Below are 20,955 nucleotides of genomic sequence, written 5' to 3'. Positions count from 1 at the left end.
AAGTTTTAACAGCTGTAGTCTCGGACCCGACACTATCAATCCCCCGTCACCGTGTAGCCTGCCGCGCCCCCGGATGGGTGACGCCAGCATCATCTCATACCCCGGATGGGACCTGGGCGCTGCTTCTTAGCGGGTTCCGCTACTCACGTGGTCGCCCCGGGCAACCACAAGGTCGACTCGAAAGACCAAAATAAATGTGTAACGAATGCCTGCCCCAAAGCTGGGAAAGCTCTAATCACTCATTTTGAGGTTTAATCTAAAAATAATACATAAAAAAAGCTACCCACTCCCCCCTGCAAAAGGCCGATTCGCGTCCGGAGGTGAAAGCGAGGGGCGGTACTTCCGGGTCACATGGGCCGGCCGCCTTGACCTTCCTTGCCGCTCGGCCATTTTGTCCCAGTCAGTCCGGAGGCTGCGGCTGAGGAGGAGCCACTGGGGAAGAAGCTGCAAAGATGCTGTCCGTGCGCGTCGCCGCGGCCGTGGCCCGTGCCCTCCCTCGGCGGGCCGGGCTGGTGAGCGCGGGGGAGCGGCGGGCGGGAGGTGGGCGGGCTGCGGCGGCGGGAGGGTGGGTGGTGCGCTGGATCGGAGCTCTTTCTGCAGGGAGGGTGAGGGGCTGTGGCGGGCGCCGCCATCTTGCACCCCTGGCTGTTCGGCAGGGCAGGGCGGGCGGTGGAAGGGCCGTTTTGCTCGTCCCCCGAACGGGCTGCTGCAGAGTGGTGCAGGGGAGACAGTGACCGCGATGCTGTCTAGAGATGGGGCCTCAGGAGGATTCCCGTCTCCCTCGGGGCGGCCTGAGAGGGGCCTCGGGTGAAGGTCAGCGCTTAGGCGCCAGCTCTCCGAGGCCTGCTCCGAAACGGCGAGGCTCGGCCCCGCTGGTTCTCCGGGACAATCTCGCTGAAGGTCAAAGCCCTGTCGTCAGCGGTTGTTGAAGCGAGCTAGGGAAGGCTGACATTGTGTGAAGGTCAGCGGCCCCGGGAGTTCGCCTCTGCCCGGAGGTCGGTTCGGAGGCAAGCGATGAATGAAGGTGGTTTTCTGACTACGGCAGTAGGCGATCTTTCAATGCTGAATGCTGAAACGGTTGTGCAAACGGTTGTGGAAATAACGCATTTCACGTGGCCGAGACCGTGACAGCAGTGAAGCTGGCTTCTAAATTGTTCTCAGTCTGACAGAAAGAAGACTTTGCTTTGTGGTACTTGGACATTTTTCATGATTTCGTTCTCGAGGAATCGTTCAAGACAGTGATTGAGAACTCAAGTAGAATATAGAACATAGGTCAGAAAATACTTGTAAAGGGCAATGCCCTTCATTATTTATCTTCCTTGAAGTTGAGAGCATAACCCTTAAGTCCTGTGTAAACGCTTTTACATTTACTTAGGTTTTCATCTTAAAAGCAACATCAATTTGAAAGGTGAAATAAACGTACCGGCCATTATACTGAGCTTACAGCCGCTGGTAGCATCTTGGATTTCTGTTAGTAAAAAGCATTTTTAATGACTTTCATCCAAGTCCTATAGAAGGTTGTAGCTTCAGAATTAGCAGTGACCAGTCACAGCATTACAACTTGAAGGAGAAGGAAGGGTTCAGATTGCTGCCAGTTTTGTTGAAGAAAGTACAAAAAAAAAAAGTGCATATGCCATACTTCTTAGGTTCTAATCAAACTCTTAACATTTACAATTTTTGTTTGCTTGTTTTGTTTTGTATTTTTTAAATAAAATAGGAAATCTATTGAGATATGTTTCTTTTAGGAAGCAGTTTATCTTACTGAGAATTTCCACAACTCAATTTAAAAATATCTGAAGTTAAAATTATAGTACCTGATGCCCTTGAAGGGAAAGATACTCTTTAATGGTCGCTTTTTAAAATGTAGTTTTTATAGGGTACTTACAGTGTCCCAGGAACTGTGTAATAGATTTTCACATATATTGATGCTTTCTCATGTGATTAAGTCTTCCACTTTTAAGCAGAATATTTTGAATAATTGACATTTTTGCTGATAATGTGATCAAACTAAAGCTGTATTTAAGCTTGCCAGTTTTATAAAGGCTTTTTGAAAAATCAGATTTTTAAAAATATTCTTGCACTAGGTCTCCAAAAATGCTTTGGGATCATCCTTCATTGCTGCAAGGAACCTCCACGCTTCTAACACTCGTCTTCAGAAGACTGGTAAGTCATTTCTGTGTCTGCATCACACTTACTACCTTGTATTTAAATGGAAAAATAAGTTACATAGGTTCCATAATTGTTATGGGTTTTGTTTTTTTTCATTTAATTTTTTCTCTCAATTTTAGTTACTACGGAATCTCAGATTCTTAACCCGTAAGGTGCCCTTTAGCCCTGTCTTGGTAGGTGTTTTTGTTCTAGTGAAATGAACCATAGTTATATATTTCTCCTTCAATGTTAGTACAGCTTTTTTTTCTGATAATGTCCCTGGGGTGGAAACAAAGTACACATGTCAGATGGTGGGCATCATTTCTGATCTATGAAAGATTTCTTTTTTTCCCCCTCCTAAAACACATTAAAAAAAAGTAATTTTTACCTCTGTGTTTTTCAAAGGCAATAGCTGCTAACCTACACCTTGCAGTCTGAATTTGCAAATGGCAAATGCGATAGACAAATAGGGAGGTGAGCATAGGAAGATAGTGTAGGTTGGGAATTTCTTTTGAGATGTGTATTAGGTATTTTGGAATAAAAATATGTATCTCCCCTGTGCTAAAATCAGGAATTGTACCTGCAGACCTTTAGAGGGAAAGATAGTTAACACTGTTAACAGTTGCTTTTTAAAATAGACTTCACTTTAAAAATATGCTCTTTATAGAATTGAGCTAAAAATTCGGGTTTCAACGTAGATACAGATTCCTTAGGAATTAAACCAAAGAATTCAAAGATAGGGCCGGCCCCGTGGCTTAGCGGTTAAGTGCTCGCGCTCCGATGCTGGCTGCCCGGGTTGGGATCCCGGGTGCGCACCGACACACCGCTTCTCCGGCCATGCTGAGGCCGCGTCCCACATACAGCAACTAGAAGGATGTGCAACTATGACATACAACTATCTACTGGGGCTTTGGGGGAAAAATAAATAAATAAATAAATTATTAAAAAAGAATTCAAAGATAGAAAACATTTATTTTAAGGGTATTGTTTAGTTTTATTAGCTTCTTATCTGGTTTTCATTTGTTTTGTGAAGTTTTTCTCTCAGTCACTTGGATTCATTATCATATTGATAAGTATCAAGCCTTTTTGAATAGAATCATGTATGTTACAGTTTAGAGTGTAATTTGATTATTGTGATCACAGAACTATAGGTTTTCTGTTGTCGGGGAAATGGATTTTGAAAAGATCTTGGGACCAGGTTACTTTGTTAATGGAATTGTCCTCTCTCAATAGGCGCTGCTGAGATGTCCTCTATTCTTGAAGAGCGTATTCTTGGAGCTGATACCTCTGTTGACCTTGAAGAGACTGGGCGCGTCTTAAGTATTGGTGACGGTATTGCCCGTGTACATGGACTGAGAAATGTTCAAGCAGAAGAAATGGTAGAGTTTTCTTCAGGTTTAAAGGTAAATTATACAGTGAGATTTTGATGTTTTAGCATTAGTGTCTTTTTGGTTATTCATTTGATAATTCAGAGATTGTGTCAGTTTTTTTTTTTTTTTTTTTTTTTAAGTTTAAATCTCAATCTGCTTTAGTGTTTTTTGACTTCGTTTTTGTCATTATTATGGGGTGTGAAAAGAATAAACAGAAGGGTTTTGGTTAACCAAGTTTTTTACCCTGGGGACTGATTTATACTAAGTTGTAGCCACTAGCACCGAATTACCAAATTGAATAAACTTCACCCAAATTCTAAGAAGTTGTCTGTTCTTTGTAGCTGTTAAGATCCTCTCATACAAAAGCATGTGATAACTTCAATTAAATTTATTTTTGTTGGAAAGTTGAAGCTCATTGACTACGTATTTGTAAGAGTAGACCTATTATCATTTAGAGGTGAGTTAGTGGTGTAGCTGTCAGAAGCTCTCTGATGATACAACTTTACTTCTTGCTATTAGGTTTAGCCTAGTTGGCCAGTGGGATGAGAAGTAAAAGTTATAGGGGTCATGGGTTCTCTAAGGAAAGCAGAGAATGGTATCCAAGTGGACCAAGGGCAGTAGGATTATCTAGTAAGCACACAGATAGGAGAAAAGATAGTCTTAGTGTCCAGTATGGAAAAAGAGCCTTTTGATGTGGAAGACTAATTATAGAGCCAAAAGTTTTGTTAGTGCTATAAGACCTTGGCTGAGAATTTAACCTGTCTTATCTTCAGTGTATATACCTTAAGTATCTTTGAAAGATGAGGCTGAAATAGATGAACTCAGTTTCCTTTTAGCTTTTAAGATCCAGTAGTCTGGACTAGTATCGCTCAATAGAACTTGCTGCAGTGATGGAAATGTTCTATGTGCTGGTTAAATACAGTAGCTACTATACATATGGGCTATTGAGTGTGTAAACTGTGGAGTTTTTCTCACTGAGAAAGTGAGAGTAGGTGATAAGTAGAGACGTTAATAATTGGAGGCAAAAGTAAGTTTCTCTGACTTTGGTAACATGGCATTTATTAATTTAAATTTTAAATAGCCGTGTGTGGTTAGTGACTATTAAACATGAGAGATTTAGACTAAAGATTTTGTACCTGCAGTGATAACTCCATGATATTCCTCTGTGTTTATTCTAAGTACTTCTCTAGAGCTTTCGTTACTGACCAGACTTGGTTCCTGGAATAGGCTTTTTGCTTTAGTCATGATTTAGGGACCTAAAATCTTACCATTTTGAAACAAGATTGTAATGATGAGCGATGACCCAGTGCTGTTATATTATGAAAATTTGTTCTTGATTGAATAGCTTTTAATTTCACTTTCTGTTAACCTGATGAGTACAGGTTCAGATTAGTTAATTTTTGAAACTGTTGATAATAGAGTTGCTCACAGATAAAAAGACATGAATCAAGTGTGTTTTAAAATTTCCTGTTGACCTTGATCACTTTATTTTATACTGATCACCCAGTTCAAAAGCCAGAGTCAAAGAAAATGCAGTGGAAAAAGCTTAATCTTTTCAATTTGTTTGCTTCTTTTACTTCTTTGAGGATGTGATAAGGAGCATGTTACGCTTATCATAATGCTATCCTAAGGTTATTCAAGGGAATGTGTTGCTATTTTAAAAGTCTTAACCAAAGAAGGTTAGTTGGTGTTGGAAAAGTACTCGAGTAAACCAGATCTAAAGATCAATAGAATTTTTTTCCCTAGCTATTTTCGTATCATGTGGTGTTGGTACACGGGACGAAGTGCCACTCAAGTTTCGTGGGTGTTCACTTGTGTCTTTTGTATAGGGTATGTCTCTGAACTTGGAACCTGACAATGTTGGTGTTGTCGTGTTTGGAAATGATAAACTAATTAAAGAAGGAGATATTGTCAAGAGAACAGGAGCCATTGTGGATGTTCCAGTTGGCGAGGAGCTGTTGGGTCGTGTAGTAGATGCCCTTGGTAATGCCATTGATGGAAAGGTAGGTTTAACATTTATTAGATGTGGTTGTAGCTTCTAACGGACATCAAAACTGATTGTTCTGGGGGTTCTTTTTTTATTGTCCAACAGGGTCCAATTGGTTCCAAGACCCGAAGGCGAGTTGGCCTGAAAGCCCCTGGGATCATTCCTCGAATCTCTGTGCGTGAACCAATGCAGACTGGCATTAAGGCTGTGGATAGCTTGGTGCCGATTGGTCGTGGTCAGCGTGAGCTGATTATTGGTGACCGACAGACTGGGTAAAGACTCAATAGCTTGTTAAAAGTTCTAACTAAAATTTATTCTATGGAAAGATTATTTCTTAGGTATGGAATGGTAAATGCTTTGGAAATAATGGGAAGAGAATAGAATGTGATGTGAGGATTAGTACTAGTGAAATTTAAGTTGGGAAATGCTTTGAAGTGTTAAGTAAGATTTATGTTTACTTTCTCTTTTTAAAGCAAAACATCAATTGCTATTGACACAATCATCAACCAGAAACGTTTCAATGATGGAACTGATGAAAAGAAGAAGCTATACTGTATCTACGTTGCTATTGGTCAGAAGAGATCCACTGTTGCCCAGTTGGTGAAGAGACTGACAGATGCAGGTATTAACAAACTTTAGTCCCATTGCTGTTAACTGGGAGTCCTATTGCTGCTAATCTTAGGATAACTTCTACTTAATGAAGGCTGATTTTAATTACTCCCTAATGAACTGAACTTGCTACTAATATAAAAATCAATAAGTAAAACAAAAGAAAAGTAATAAGTAAAAAACTAGAGTAAAACAATAGTAATTTTTAGAGTTTTGTCAGTTTTTAGAGTAGAAACTGTTTGACTCTGGTTAATGTTAATAGTAAATCACTTAGTAATAAAGGACTTAGATAATTTTTGTTATAGTAGCTCCTAATTTAAAATCACAATATTGATAACCTTGTAAAACTTAAAATTTATTTTCTTCTCAGATGCCATGAAGTACACCATTGTGGTTTCAGCCACTGCTTCTGATGCTGCCCCACTTCAGTACCTGGCTCCTTATTCTGGCTGTTCTATGGGAGAATATTTTAGGGATAATGGCAAACATGCTTTGATCATCTACGACGACTTATCCAAACAGGTCAAAGGAAATGTATCTTTAGAATCTGTTTGTGTGTTTGCACCACAATGAAAGTTGACAAATGTAGCTACTGCCTAATAGGTGAACTTCACACAACCTTTTTCTGTACTGTAGGCTGTTGCTTATCGTCAGATGTCCCTGCTGCTCCGCCGACCCCCTGGTCGTGAGGCCTATCCTGGTGATGTGTTCTACCTGCACTCCCGTCTGCTAGAGAGAGCAGCCAAAATGAATGATGCTTTTGGTGGTGGCTCCTTGACTGCTTTACCAGTCATAGAAACACAGGCTGGTGATGTATCTGCTTACATTCCAACGAATGTCATTTCTATCACTGATGGACAGGTATTATTTTTATGATTATAAAGTAAGTGTAAAAGCTTTGGGTGATTCCAAGGCATTGATTGAGACTAGTGGTTATGAACTGATTTGTTAAATGCCTTCTACTTTTTATTATGGAAAATTTCAAATGTAAGAAAAATAGTATAATGAAACCCCACATATCTCACCTGCTTATCAGTTCATGGTATGGTGTACAGTCACGCACTGTTTAACAATGTTTTGGTCAGCAACGGACCACGAGTGTGGTCCCATAAGATCAGTACCGTAGAGCCTAGTAGGCTATACTGTCTAGGTTTGTATACACTCTAGGATGTTGGCACAGTGACGAGATTGCCTAACGACGCATTTCTCGGAATGTATTCCCTTCATAAGCAACTCGTGACTGTACTTCATTCTTCGTTTGTACCCACTACTGTTTTCTCCCCTAGATCATTTTGAAGTAAATCCCAGCAATCATATCACTTCACCTGTATATATTTTGATACAAATATGTTACTTGTTTTTCTTGTCTCATGCACATCTCCTAATCTCAGCAATAGAAGATGTAGGTTTATTTGGGTTGTGAAAGATTTAGGGGCTCTTTACCATAAGAAAGAAACTTAGCATTCTTTCTCAGAGATTTTGGGCTTCAGTTTTTTGGCACAGTGACTTAATCTTGAAAATAGTTGATTGCTAGCATGTGTCTTCTCCTTACGTTGTAGATCTTCTTGGAAACAGAATTGTTTTACAAAGGTATCCGCCCTGCCATTAATGTTGGTTTGTCTGTGTCTCGTGTCGGATCTGCTGCCCAAACCAGGGCCATGAAGCAGGTAATTTTTGCATCACTTTGTCAGGGAGAAGGGGTCAGGGAGAAGGGGTATCATTAGGTTAAAATCAAAGTGTATTTGTTTAGTGCTCTGTGTCATTGAGTTAAGTATTTTTGTATTGTGTGAGTTAACCATTTCTGTATTGCAGGTGGCAGGTACCATGAAGCTGGAATTGGCTCAGTATCGTGAGGTTGCTGCTTTTGCTCAGTTCGGTTCTGACCTCGATGCTGCCACTCAACAACTCTTGAGCCGCGGGGTGCGTCTGACTGAGTTGCTGAAGCAAGGACAGTATGGTGAGTTGCTCTCTTCATTTGGTCATGTTCCTACTGTGTGTTAGGGCCTGGGAATGTCACATAGCTCCCTACAAGCCAAAATACATGCTGTTGTCTTTCTTTAAAAGTACTGCCTTTTGAATGCGAGTAGTGTGTATTTTACTTAAAGTATAGTCCTTATCATCATTTGCGTGTAAATCCTATAAATTTAATAACCAGGAAAACTTACTTATTAAGTGTACTTAATACCTTTCTTTTGGTAATTAAGACCTAGTAGATATCCCGCCTTCTTGGCTGTATGAGTGGAATTCAGCAGATTTAAAGGAATGTTAGTATGTATTTATCTTGCTATAAAATTTCAGCAGATTATTTATACCCAAAACAATATAAACACTGCCAGATGATAAACTGCTTATAGACTATCTCCAAAGGTTAAACTTCAAGGCTTGCAAATATAAGGGAATAAAACTGTGTCCTGGAGAGGGAGGTGGAAAGGAGTATTAATGTGGAGTTTCTCACTAAGTGAGAGTAGGTGATATGTAGAGACATGTTGATAACTGGAGGAAAAAGTAAGTTTCTCTGACACATGGCATTCAGTTGGCATTCTTTTGTTTCTTTCCAGCTCCCATGGCTATTGAAGAACAAGTGGCTGTTATCTATGCTGGTGTAAGGGGGTATCTTGATAAACTGGAGCCCAGCAAGATCACTAAGTTTGAGAATGCCTTCTTGGCACATGTTATCAGCCAACACCAAGCCCTGTTGGGTACTATCAGGTATGAACACAATTGATAGCCTCTTTTTTGTAAGTTTTAAGATGTAAAGTCTTGTTAAAATTCTTTTGAATTGTGTAATTAGGCTAGTCATTGACTTTTTGTCCAGGTCAGAACTGATGATCTACTTTTATTTCAAAATAGGACTGATGGAAAGATCTCAGAACAGACAGATGCAAAGCTGAAAGAGGTTGTAACAAACTTCTTGGCTGGATTTGAAGCTTAAACTCCTATGGATTCACATCAAATACCAGTTTGGTTTTGTCGTTGTTTCTTCTAGTAATCAGTTCCATTTGTGAAAGGATTACTCATACTCCAGATGTACAGAAATCACGTTAAAAATAAAGTTCCATTTTGCTTGGTGGATTTCTGTAGTTTGAATGATTCTCTAAAAGAACTGAGATTACTTTGAGGAATTGGTAAACATACTTAGCTTATTTTACTTGAATATTACAGTCAGCAGGCCTAGATAATTCAAGGCTGAGCTCTTTGCAAGATTTAGAGTGCTTTGTGATGGATTAAATTCATCGACTGGATATATGTGGCAAAGTTCACATTTGATAATGTTGAAGAGCCTGACTGCCTTGTCTGCCCAGAAGTTTAATCTGCATGAAGCGGTACTATAGTAAAAAAAGAATAAGACAACTAAAATTCTCAAGGAAATGAAAAAAATGCTAAGTGAAGTACGAAAGATTAGGACAAAAATTGAGAAAGATATCAGAAAGAATAGAATTATGAACACCTGTCAACATCTTCTCATTGTGTAGTTTGTTGGTTTTACCTTTTATAAGCAACAGTTCTTAATTATAGTGTAATTGAGTTAGTTTTTATGGTTAGTATTTTGGTCTTATTTAGGAAATCTTTACAATCACGAAGATAACTATATTTTCTACTAACAGTTTTGAAGATTTGTTTTTGTCATATAAGAGCTTTATCCACATATCACAGTTCTCAAGAAATAGAAACAAATAGGATGTGTACAGAGAGATTGTAGGGGCTGGCAAGTTCGAAAGAGTAGATGGGCAGGTTGGTGTTCCAGGGAAGAGTTGCATCTGGAGGCGGAATTCCTTAGTGGACCTCAGGTTTGTCTCTTAAGGCCTTCAGCTGGATGAGACCCACCCACGTAATGAAGAGTAACCTGATTTACTCAAAGTCTACTGATTTTTTAAGTGTTAATCACATCTAAAAAATACCTTCACAGCAGTATCTAGACTGGTGTTTGGCCAAAAACTGGATATCATTGGCTAGCCAAGTACATATAAGATAGACCATCATAATCCATCTGGAGTTATATTTTTGTGTAAAGGTCAGAAATCTATTTTTTTCCTTTTCCATATGCATATCCAGTTTTTTCAGCTCCATTTATTAAATGGCACCTCCTCACTTAACCTCCTATGACACCTGTGTCATATTTAAGTTTCACCCATGCCTGAATCTTTCTGGGCTCTATTCATTTTTAAATTGTTACAGGCATATTAAAGAATTGAAAAGACAAGGCTATTTATGAAAAATGGCAATACCTTGCTTGCCTACCCCCAACTTGCTCCTATTGTCCAAAAGCGACTCATTTTTTGTGTGTGTGTGTGTGTGGGAGGAACATCAGCCCTGAGCTAACATCCATGCCAATCCTCCTGTTTTTGCTGAGGAAGACTCGCCCTGGGCTAACCCATGCCCATCTTCCTCTACTTTATGTGGGATGCCTGCCACAGCATGGCTTGACAAGCAGTGCGTCAGTGTGTGCCGGGATCCGAACCTGGGCTGCCAGCAGCAGAGCATGCACACTTAACCGCTACGCCATGGGGCCCTGAAAACGACTAATTTCTATGCATTTATTTCTTCTGTCACCTCCATATTGTAATTATTTGCCATTTCTTGACTGTTATATGGGTCATCTATTGATTTCACGCAATGGATGGTGAGAATTTTGCATGTGCGTGCTCATACGCTACACACTCCACCGTAATTCTCTTTTATCATTATAATATGAACAGATTATGATTTGGGATGAAGAGAAATGCAGCTTTTATGACTTATGAGCTGATGAAAGCTGAAATGCTTATTTTTACCTACTTCTGAGCTTTCGTAGGATCTTTGTATACAATATTTTAAAACAGGTCTGGTTGAATTTGTCTAATGAGAGAAGGACAAACAATGCTAAAAGCAAATATGCCATGTGAAAAGAATGGAAGTGTGGTCATCTGGATTTTGGTTTACTGTCCACGAGCTGTGAATTCGCTAAGTCATTTAAGCATTTGTTTATGTAAGTTAAGAATTGTGCTGGAAGATGTCAAGAGTTCCCCTAAAGATACACGGCCCTTTCTCTGGTTTTACTAAGCCAGAGCCCAGCCCATTCTATTGCAGCAATGACCCAGGAAAAACAAATTCTGAGATTCACATGGTTTTTTTTATTAATTAGTCAGAGACTAATGCGATGGGAGCTTTCACAGGTACCTGGCTGTTACCAAGAGGCAGGCTTGAATACTCTGCCTAATGGCCCTCCTTTGTGGCAGCCAAATGGTTGTCATAAAATGTTTTTGTACAGCTTATTATTGAAGAGTGGTGAACATCAGAGGAATAAGGCACTTGACCTTTGAAATTTGAGGTTATTATGGCTTTCAGATTCGCTTTTTAAAATCTGTTGATTGTGAAGTCTTTCTAGCTCTGCAGAAGGCCACTAATGTCTCAAGTCATAATCTGCCATTGTAAGAATATTAAGATAGGCATATTTTAAATAGTACTTAGTTGAGCTATTTATCAACTTCAACCATGAGATGAGCACTAAAGAGGATACAAAGTAAGACACAGAAGGACCCTCTCAGTAACTTACCTAGGGGTAAAGATGGAGGACAAAGGCAAATTTATTGTAATGACTGTAAATACTATGAAATTACTATACAGAAATAAAAGTAAGATGCAGTAAGTGAGCAATATGAAGTGCCATTTGGATTAAAAAATACATACCTATTGGCAGAACTGGAGAAGAGTTCCTGGAGGAATTGGCCTTTGGCAAGAGGTAGACTAGTTACTTCTTTTTTAATTATGAAAATACTCAGACCTAAAAGTTGAAAGAATAGTATAATACCCATTTAGTCTTCATCAATATATACCGCTTGTTAATATTTTGATGCATTTGCTTGATTGATTTATTCATTTTTCTGGTGAACCACTTGACAGTAAGTTGCAGGCATCCTGACACTTCTGACATTTTGCCTAAAAAATTTCAGCATCTGTGTCCTAAGAACAAAGACATTCATCTATGTAACCACAACACCATCATTACAGCTGAGAAAACTAACATTGATTCAGTAATATGCAGTCCATATTAAAATTTCCCTAGTTGTCTCCCCAGCATCTTTTATAATAGTTATTTTTTTTAATTATGTGAATATCTTGTTCCCCAACGAACTTTGAGTGGTTTTGGGATCTGTTGATTCTTGCCTGAAATAGTTATTGGGAGTTGTAGAGTGGTGACTTTATAATTCCTTTCTACATTTACCAGCTGGAATTCTCTCCAGGGAAGCTTTCCGTCTCATTAGTATGGACCATGGATTGTGAAATGTAATGCAAAAATAAGGACTAACGCCTGGAGGGAACCAAGCACCAGCTCTCAAGAGTCCTCTCCCAGTGGAGTCACACAGGACACACTTAATTCCTCCAGCAACGAATGGTGACAGTGTACATGAAGTGTTTTCTACCAGGGAAGCTCATTAGAAACTCAATGCCCAAGGTTTCCATTGGGACTGGTCACATGAGCACCCTCTGCCTAACATCTTCCAAAATTCCAGCATAAGCCACATTGTACAAACCATTTAGGCACAGTGAGCCACTGTTACCATTTAAGGAAAGTTACATCAATGTTGGGAACTCTTTACCAGTCAAATTCCCAGACAAGGGAGCCCTTGATTGGCTAACCTTGCAAGCAGGGTTTTCTCAGGCTAGCAGTCCCAGGCCTGCTATGTTAACTCCTCTGCACAGACATCTTCAAAACAAAATTATCATCAGTAGAACTCTGAGGCAGAGTGAGACCACTCTGCAGTATTGACCTCAGTCATGGTCTGCAGGAGTCCTGGATTTAGCCAGTTAAAACAAATCCTATTAACCATAAAGGTCTTTTAGAAAACGGGCTTCCGCAAGTTTCTGTATGAACCTTTTTCATTTGGTCAAGGTATCAACTCAGGCCCAGCATAACTCTGGGCAGTAAACTGAAGCTGACCTGAATGCCTTCCTGGGCTGAGGCAGGTCATGGTAGTACATTAGTATGGTGTATTGTCACAACTAATGAACCCATATTGATACATTATTGTTGACGGAAGTCAATACTTTATTCAGATTTTCGTAGTTTCGTTTTTTCCCCCATGGATTTCCTTAGTTTTACCTAATGCCCCTTTTCTGTTCCAAGATGCCATCCAGGATCCCACATTAGTCCTCATGTCTTCTTAGGCTCCTCTGAGCTGTGATGGTTTCTTACACTTCCCTTGTTTGTGATGACCTTGACAGTTTTGAGGGGTGTTAATCAGGTATTTTCTAGAATGTCTGAAAAACTTGAGTTTGTCTGATATTCTCCTCAAGATTAGACTGGGGTTATGGGTGTTTGGGTGGAAGACCACACAGGTCAAGAGCCATCCTCATCACATGGTATCAAGGGTACATGCTGTCAAGATGAATTATCACTGTTGATGTTAACCTTGATCACCTGCCTGAGGTAGTGTTTGTCAGGCTTTTCCACTATAACGTTACTCTCCCCCCACCCCCTTCCACCCTGTATTCCCTAGAAGTCACTATTCATAATTCCCACTTAAAGGTGGGGAATTATGCTCTACCTCCTTGAAGGCAGAGTAGCTACAGAGATTATTGGAGTATTTCTGCACAAGAGATTTGTATATTCTCTATGTATTCAATCACCTATTTATATCAGCATGGACTCACAGTTATTATATACTTTGATTTATAAGCCAATATTTCTTTTGTTGTTCAAATTGTTCTAGCTTTGGCCATTGGGAGCTCTTTCAATTGGCTCCTGTGTCCCTTGATATTGATATACCCCCCAGTTGTTGAGTGTGTGTGCTTTCTAGCACTACAAGATGCTCCAGGCTTGTATATTTCCTGCCCCAAGCCCAAGGAACAGTCCCTATGGCTGTTTTTTTTTCTTCATCATGTTGCCTCGTGGGGTTTTTTTTTTTTTTTTTTTTTTTGAGTTTTACAAGTTCCTTATATATATCTACTGGATATGAGTCCTTTGTAGGACAAATGTATCATAAATTTTTTCTCCTTTTCTGTGGCTTGCCTTTCACTCTCTTAATGGTGGTTTTTGATGGAAAAAAAAAAGCCCCCACATAGAGTAGATTGTCTTCTGTGAAGGTAGATCTCAGAGTGTTCCCATCTTTAAAGTACTTTGACCAGGAATGGATCCTTTGAGTCCTTACCTCACTTTCACTTAGGAAAATTCTAATCTTTTTGAAAAATTTTTTTTAATTGAAGTAACATTTTATAACATTATATAAATTTCAGATGTACATCATTATATTTTGACTTCTGTATAGACTGCATCATGTTCCCCAAAGTCTGGTTGCCATCCATCACCATACACATGTGCCCTATACCTCTTTTGCCCTCCCTCCATCCCCCCTCCCCTCTGGTAACCACCAATCTATTCTCTAACTATGTGTTTATCTTCTACATATGAGTAAAATACACTGTTTGGCTTTCTCTGTCTAACTTATTTTGCTTAGCATAATACCCTCACGGTACATCTGTGTCATTGAAAAAGGCAAGATTTCATCTTTTTTTTAATGGCTGAATAGTATTCCATTATATTTATATACCACCTCTTCTTTATCCACTCATCTGCCAGTGGGCGCTTAGGTTGTTTCCAAGTCTTGGCTATTGTGAATAATGCTGCAATGACCATAGGGGTGCATATATCTTTTCATGAAAATTCCAATCTTGATGGTATCCACCCTAACCTTTGCTTTGATCCAGGGCAGATCTCCTCACCCGCCACACAGCTAGCCCTTGGGCTTCAACCTCCTTCTAGATGTTTGTCCCTTGTATTCCATTCCTGGCCTGTCCTGATGCTCTGCTTTATTCTTCAGTCTACTCAGCTTCAAACTTAATGACAAAATCCAGCCTCAGCTTTTGACATTGGCTTGGCAGACCTAATAACAGAGCTTACTCCTGCCCTCTGGTGCTTTTGAACCATGGCCTCTGCTTGGCCAGGTTTTGGTCCTGGGATCCTGTCTGGCTTTAGCTACTTGGCTGGTACCCATGCCAAGTTTGCCCCTGCTTCCTGGAGGGGGGGATCAGACTATGGGGACTGAAATAAAAATTGGTACTGCTGTTGATGATCAGAGGGAATTTATTGAATTCCCTGGCTGGCTCCATCATTGTCTAATCTATGACAGTACATGAGAAAATATCACCCTTGTCTTGAGTGCTTTGCAGCTTAGGTAAGACATCCGAGAGGAACAGAAATTAGAGAAGAAGAACATAAGGATATAAGTTATATATGATTAACAGCCAGTTTGTGTGATAAAGATGACAAGTTCTAGAAATTTGAGAAGTGAGAAGATACAGGGCTGGAGAAGGTGGGAAAGTCGTGATGAGGTGGAAGTTGAGCAGGAGGAAGAGTGACCCAGGTAGCCTGCAAAGCACGAGCAAAGATGGGGTGGAAGGACAGAAGAGAGCCTGACTGGCTTAGGGTGGAGGAAGGGTAGGAAGCTGGGGAATGAGATGGGAAAGGTCAGGGCAGGGCCAGACTCAAGAAGCTCTTGAGAGTCAGGCAGAGGCATTTAGGACTTAATTCTGATGGGGCAATAGGGAAAGTTGGTGGCTTTGTGAGGAGAGAGAGACAATGAAGAAAACTTTTTTTTTTTTTTTTTGTGAGGAAGATCAGCCCTGAGCTAACATCCATGCTAATCTTCCTCTTTTTACTGAGGAAGACCGGCTCTTAGCTAACATCCACTGCCAATCCTCCTTTTTTTCCCCAAAGACCCAGTAGATAGTTGTATGTCATAGTTGCACATCTTCTAGTTGCTGTATGTGGGACGTGGTCTCAGCATGGCTGGAGAAGCAGTGCGTCGGTGCATGCCCAGGATCCGAACCCGGGCCGCCAGTAGTGGAGCACGTGCACTTAACCGCTAAGCCATGGGGCCGGCCCAAAAGCAGTGTTTTAAGGATGAAAGATTAAGAAGAGTAACCTGATGATCAGTATGGGGTTGGATTGGTGGAGGGAAGGAGAAGGAGGAAGAGGGATGTAGATATCAGGTTTTTAAAAGTATGAAAGGAAATGTGGTAATTTTAGTGGGCATTTGTTATTTTTGCCACCCACCATCCATTTATCCCATTTCAGTGAAAAAATCCCTAATTTGCTCTGGGGAAGCCCTCCCCATCCTCCACTGCTGAGAGTATAGACGGATACAACTTTTCTGGAAACAACTTGGCATATATTTCAAGGACTTTAAAGCTATGAGGAATTTTAACAAAGATTTATATAAAAGGTATTTATCACAGTAATATTTCCAAAAGCATTAGGGAAATGCTAAGAAAGTATTGGTATATTCACTTGATGGGAAATTATCGAAAAATTGAAATGGTATTGAAGAGTTTTCTTTTTAACTTTTTGGGTTTTGTAATAAACTCACATGGTACTAATTCTGAGGTCCAAAAGGGCATGAAGTAAAAAGTAGGTCTCCCTCCCAACTGTCTCTCAGCCCTGATCCCTTCCTCAGAGGGAACCATTTAAAACATGTGTGTGTGTTTATTCTTTTTTCTCCTCAAGCAAATGGCAGCTTGTTTTACATCTTGTTTTTTTCTACTTAATAATATATCTGGTGATTGTTCCATATCAACACACAAAAAGCTTCCTCATTTTTTTAATGCTTGAATATAATTTCATTGTACAGATATAACACAATATATTGAGGTAGTTCTTCATCGATGGACATTTAGTTGTTTCGAATCTTGCTAGAATAATCATGCTGCTAGAAATAACTATATACATATTTCACTTTGCACATGTGAGAATATATTTGGAGGGTAAATTCTTTGACATGGAATTGTTGGGTCAAAATATAGGTGCATTTTATAGAAATACGATATGATCCAGCTATTCTACTACTGGGTATGTATCCAAAGAACATGAAATCAATAATTCAAAAAGATATATGCAGAGGAGTGATGTCAATATCATGGTGGAGTGAGCAGTTCCCTTAGTCTCCCCCTGCTAAGATACAACCAAACAGACATTGATTAATCAACAGAGGATTCCTTACAAAGCACAATAGGACATCTGAGAGATCCACACAGCCATACATCTGAAGGTGGGCATACTGGATCCCGAGGAAGCAGTGGGAGGGGGTGAGTGGATCCCCTCTCCCTCCCCAGTGGCAGTGATCTAGGTCATGGGTCCTCACACAGCAGCCATTGCACAACTGTAAGAGGAGGCAGGGGAGCAAGCAGGCCTGTGCACGAATGCTTTTGCTTTTAGAGTTGTAGCCTGGCCCGCGGGAACACTCCACACTGAGTGGTGTGGGTAAGCCACCATGTGGGCACCCCCACCAAGTGCAGCAGCCCAGGTGAACTGCCCATGTGTGCAGTGTGGGCCTGAGTACATACGAAAAAAAGCACCCCTCACCTCCTGCCTAGCACTCCAGTTCAGCCTGTCCCTGCCCAAGGCAGTGGATATATACCAGAGTGCCTTTGGGTGGGTGTGTGACCCGCCAAGGGGCTGAGGCCAGTGGGCAAATGCAGATGAGCCCTATCAGCACAACTTTGAGCAGACGTGGGTTCAGAAAACACAGCTCATGTTGTCCTCCCCCCAGTGGTGGCAGGTGGAATCTGCAACCTGATACTACCACTATGCATCAGCAAAGGATCACCTCATCACACACCATGAAGAACTACATTAACATACCAGAGCAGAAGGAAAATGACAAGTCTCTAGAAACCGATCCTGAACTTAACAGAAATTTAAACTCTAAATGACAGAGAATTCAAAATAGTTGTCACAAAGAAATTCAACGAGTTACAAGAAAACTCAGAAAGACAGTTCAATTAACTCAAGAATAAAATTAATGAGTAGAAGGAATTCTTCACCAAAAGGATTGAAACTCCAAAAAACAACCAAACAAATTCTGTAGATGAAGAACACAATGAATGAGATAAAACACAATGTAGAAACTTTAAAAAACAGAGCTGATGTTATGGAGGACAGGATTAGTAATTTAGAGGACAGAAATATAAAAATGCTTCACATGGAGGAGAGAGAACTAAGACTTTAAAGAAATGAAGAAATTCTTTGAGAAATATCTGACTCAATTAGGAAATGCAACATAAGGATTATAAGTATTCCACAGGGAGAAGAGAGGGAGAAAGGAGCACAGAGCTTATTCAAAGAATAATAGCTGAGAACTTCCCAAACCAGGAGAAGGAACTAGACTTACAAGTACATGAAGCCAACAGAACTCCTAACTACATCAATGCAAAAAGACCTTCTCCAAGGTGTATAATAGTAAAACTGGCAAAAATCAATGACAAAGAAAAAATATTAAGGGCAGCAAGGGAGAAGAGAATAATCTACAAAGGAACCCCTATCAGACTTTGAGCAGATTTCTCAGCAGAAACCTTACAGGCTAGGAGAGATTGGCATGATACATTCAAAATACTGAAAGACAAAAACTTCCAGCCAAGAATATTCTATCCAGTCAAACTATCCTTCAGATATGATGGATAAATAAAAACTTTCCCAGATAAACAAAAGCTGAGGGAGTTCATTGCCACTAGACCTCTCTTACAAGAAATGACTAAGGAAGCCCTCATACCTGAAACAAAAAGGCAAAGGTTTACAAAGCCTTGAGCAAGGAGATAAATAGACAGAATCAGAAAATTGCAGCTCTCTTTCAGAGCAGGTTAGCAAACACTTAATTATAACATAAAAGATAAAGGGAAGGAAAGCATCAAAAATAACTATAAACACTTCATTTTAATCACAAACTCACAACACATAAAAGAATAATTTGTGACAACGATAACTTAGGGAAGAGGAAAGGGATGGAACCTGCTTAGGCCAATGGTGATAAGAGGCTATCAGAAAATGGACTACCTCATCTATGATATCTTTTATACAAACCTCATGGGAACCACTACATAAAAAATCAGAGCAGAGAAACAAATCATAAATAAAGAGAAAACTGAGAAAAAACACCAAACTGAAATGGCAGTCAGAAATACAAGGGAAGAGAAACAAATATAGGACAACCTATATAGAAATATAGGACAACCAGAAAACAAGAGATAAAATGGCAGTATTAAGCCCTCAAATATCAATAATCACTCTAAATAAGCCCAATCAAATAGTCAAATCAAGTAAGTCAAATCAAATCTAAATATAAATCCAATCAAAAGACACAGAGTGGCTGGATGGATTAAAAAACAAGACCCAACAATATGCTGCCTCCAAGAAACACATCTTGGGTCTAAAGAAAAACACAAGCTCAGAGTGAAGGGATGGAAGATGATACTGCAAGCAAATGGCAAGCAGAAGAAAGCAGATGTTGCCAAAATTATATCAGACAAAGCAGACTTCCAGGTAGAAAAGACAATGAGAGAGAAAGAGGGGCAGTATATAATGATAAAAGGGACATTCCACCAAGAGGAAATAACACTTATGAATATATATGCACCTAACACAGGAACACTAAAGTATGTAAAGCAACTATTAACAGACCTAAAGGGAGAAATTAAGAGCAACACGATCATAGTAGGGGACCTCAACACCCCACTTACATCAGTGGATAGATAATCCAGACAGAAAGTCAACAAGGAAATAGTGGACTTGAATGAAAAACTGGACCAGATTGACTTAACAGATATATATACAGAACACTCCATCCAGAAACAGCAGAATACACATTCTTTTCAAGTGCATGTGGAACATTCTTAAAGATAGACCATATGTTGGGAAACAAGGCAAGCCTCAATAAATTTAAGAAGATCGAAATCATATCAAGCATCTTTTCTGATCATAATGCTATGAAACTAGAAATCAACTACAAGAAAAAAGCTGGGAAAGTCACAAATATGTGGAGACTAAACAATATGCTACTGAACAACCAATGGATCATTGAAGAAATTAAAGGAGAAATAAAAAAATATCTGGAGACAAATGAAAATGAAAATACATCATACCAACTCTTATGGGGTGCAGCAAAAGCAGTTCTAAGAGGGAAATTCATAGCAATACAGGCCCACTGCAAAAAACAAGAAAAATCTCCAATAAGTAATCTTAAATGACAGCTAACAGAACTAGAAAAAGAAGAGCAAACAAAGCCCAAAGTCAGCAGAAGGAGAGAAATAGTAAAAATTAGAGCAGAGATAAATGAAATATATACCGAAAAAACAGTAGAAAGGATCAATGAAACTAAGAGCTGATTCTTTGAGAAGATAAACACGATTGACAAAACCTTAGCAAGAATCATTAAGAAAAAAGGAGAGAAGGCCCAAATAAATAAAATTAGAAACGAAAGAGGAGAAATTACAATGGATACCACAGAAATACAAAGGATTTTAAGAGAATACTGTGAAAAACCATATGACAACAAATTGGATAACCTAGAAGAAATTCTTAAACTCATACAACCTCACAAAACTGAATCAAAAAGAAATAGAGAATCTGAATAGACAAATCACAACTAAAGAGATCAAAACAGTAATAAAAAACATTCCAAAAAACACAAGTCCAGGACCAGATGGCTTCTCTGGAGAATTCCACCATTCATTCAAAGATTTAATACCTATCCTCAAACTATTTCAAAAAATTGAAGAAGACGAAACACTTCCTAACTCATTCTGTGAGGCCAACATTACCCTCACACTAAAACCAGACCAGGACAACACAAAGAAGGAAAATTATAGGCCAATATTGCTGGTGAACATAGAGGCAAAAATCCTCAACAAAATCTTGGCAAACCGAATATGGCAATACATTAAAAGGATCATACACCATGATCAAGTGTGATTTATACCAGGGATGCAGGGATGGTTCAACATCCACAAATCAATCAATGTGATACACTACATTAACAAAATGAGGAATAAAAATCACATGATCATCTCAATAGATGTAGAGAAAGCATTTGA

General features: G+C 39.5%; 1 protein-coding gene across 1 annotated transcript; it reads left to right on the top strand.

Moving 5' to 3' along the window:
- Positions 1 to 354: 354 nt before the first annotated feature.
- ATP5F1A (ATP synthase F1 subunit alpha) lies at positions 355 to 9,186 on the top strand. The gene is made up of 12 exons (XM_004422491.3): positions 355 to 512; positions 2,085 to 2,163; positions 3,382 to 3,551; positions 5,348 to 5,521; positions 5,611 to 5,777; positions 5,979 to 6,127; positions 6,485 to 6,636; positions 6,751 to 6,975; positions 7,674 to 7,781; positions 7,927 to 8,071; positions 8,673 to 8,823; positions 8,965 to 9,186. Exons 1-12 carry the CDS (start codon positions 453 to 455, stop codon positions 9,044 to 9,046), a joined length of 1,662 nt encoding a protein of 553 aa, XP_004422548.1. The 5' UTR covers positions 355 to 452; the 3' UTR covers positions 9,047 to 9,186.
- Positions 9,187 to 20,955: the final 11,769 nt, after the last annotated feature.

Source organism: Ceratotherium simum, chromosome 14 (genome assembly GCF_057802395.1).
Source record: "Ceratotherium simum simum isolate JZ-2026a chromosome 14, ASM5780239v1, whole genome shotgun sequence".
Lineage (NCBI taxonomy): Eukaryota > Metazoa > Chordata > Mammalia > Perissodactyla > Rhinocerotidae > Ceratotherium > Ceratotherium simum.
The sequence above is the reverse complement of the archived record's forward strand: the minus strand, read 5'-3'. Positions and strand labels throughout refer to the sequence as shown.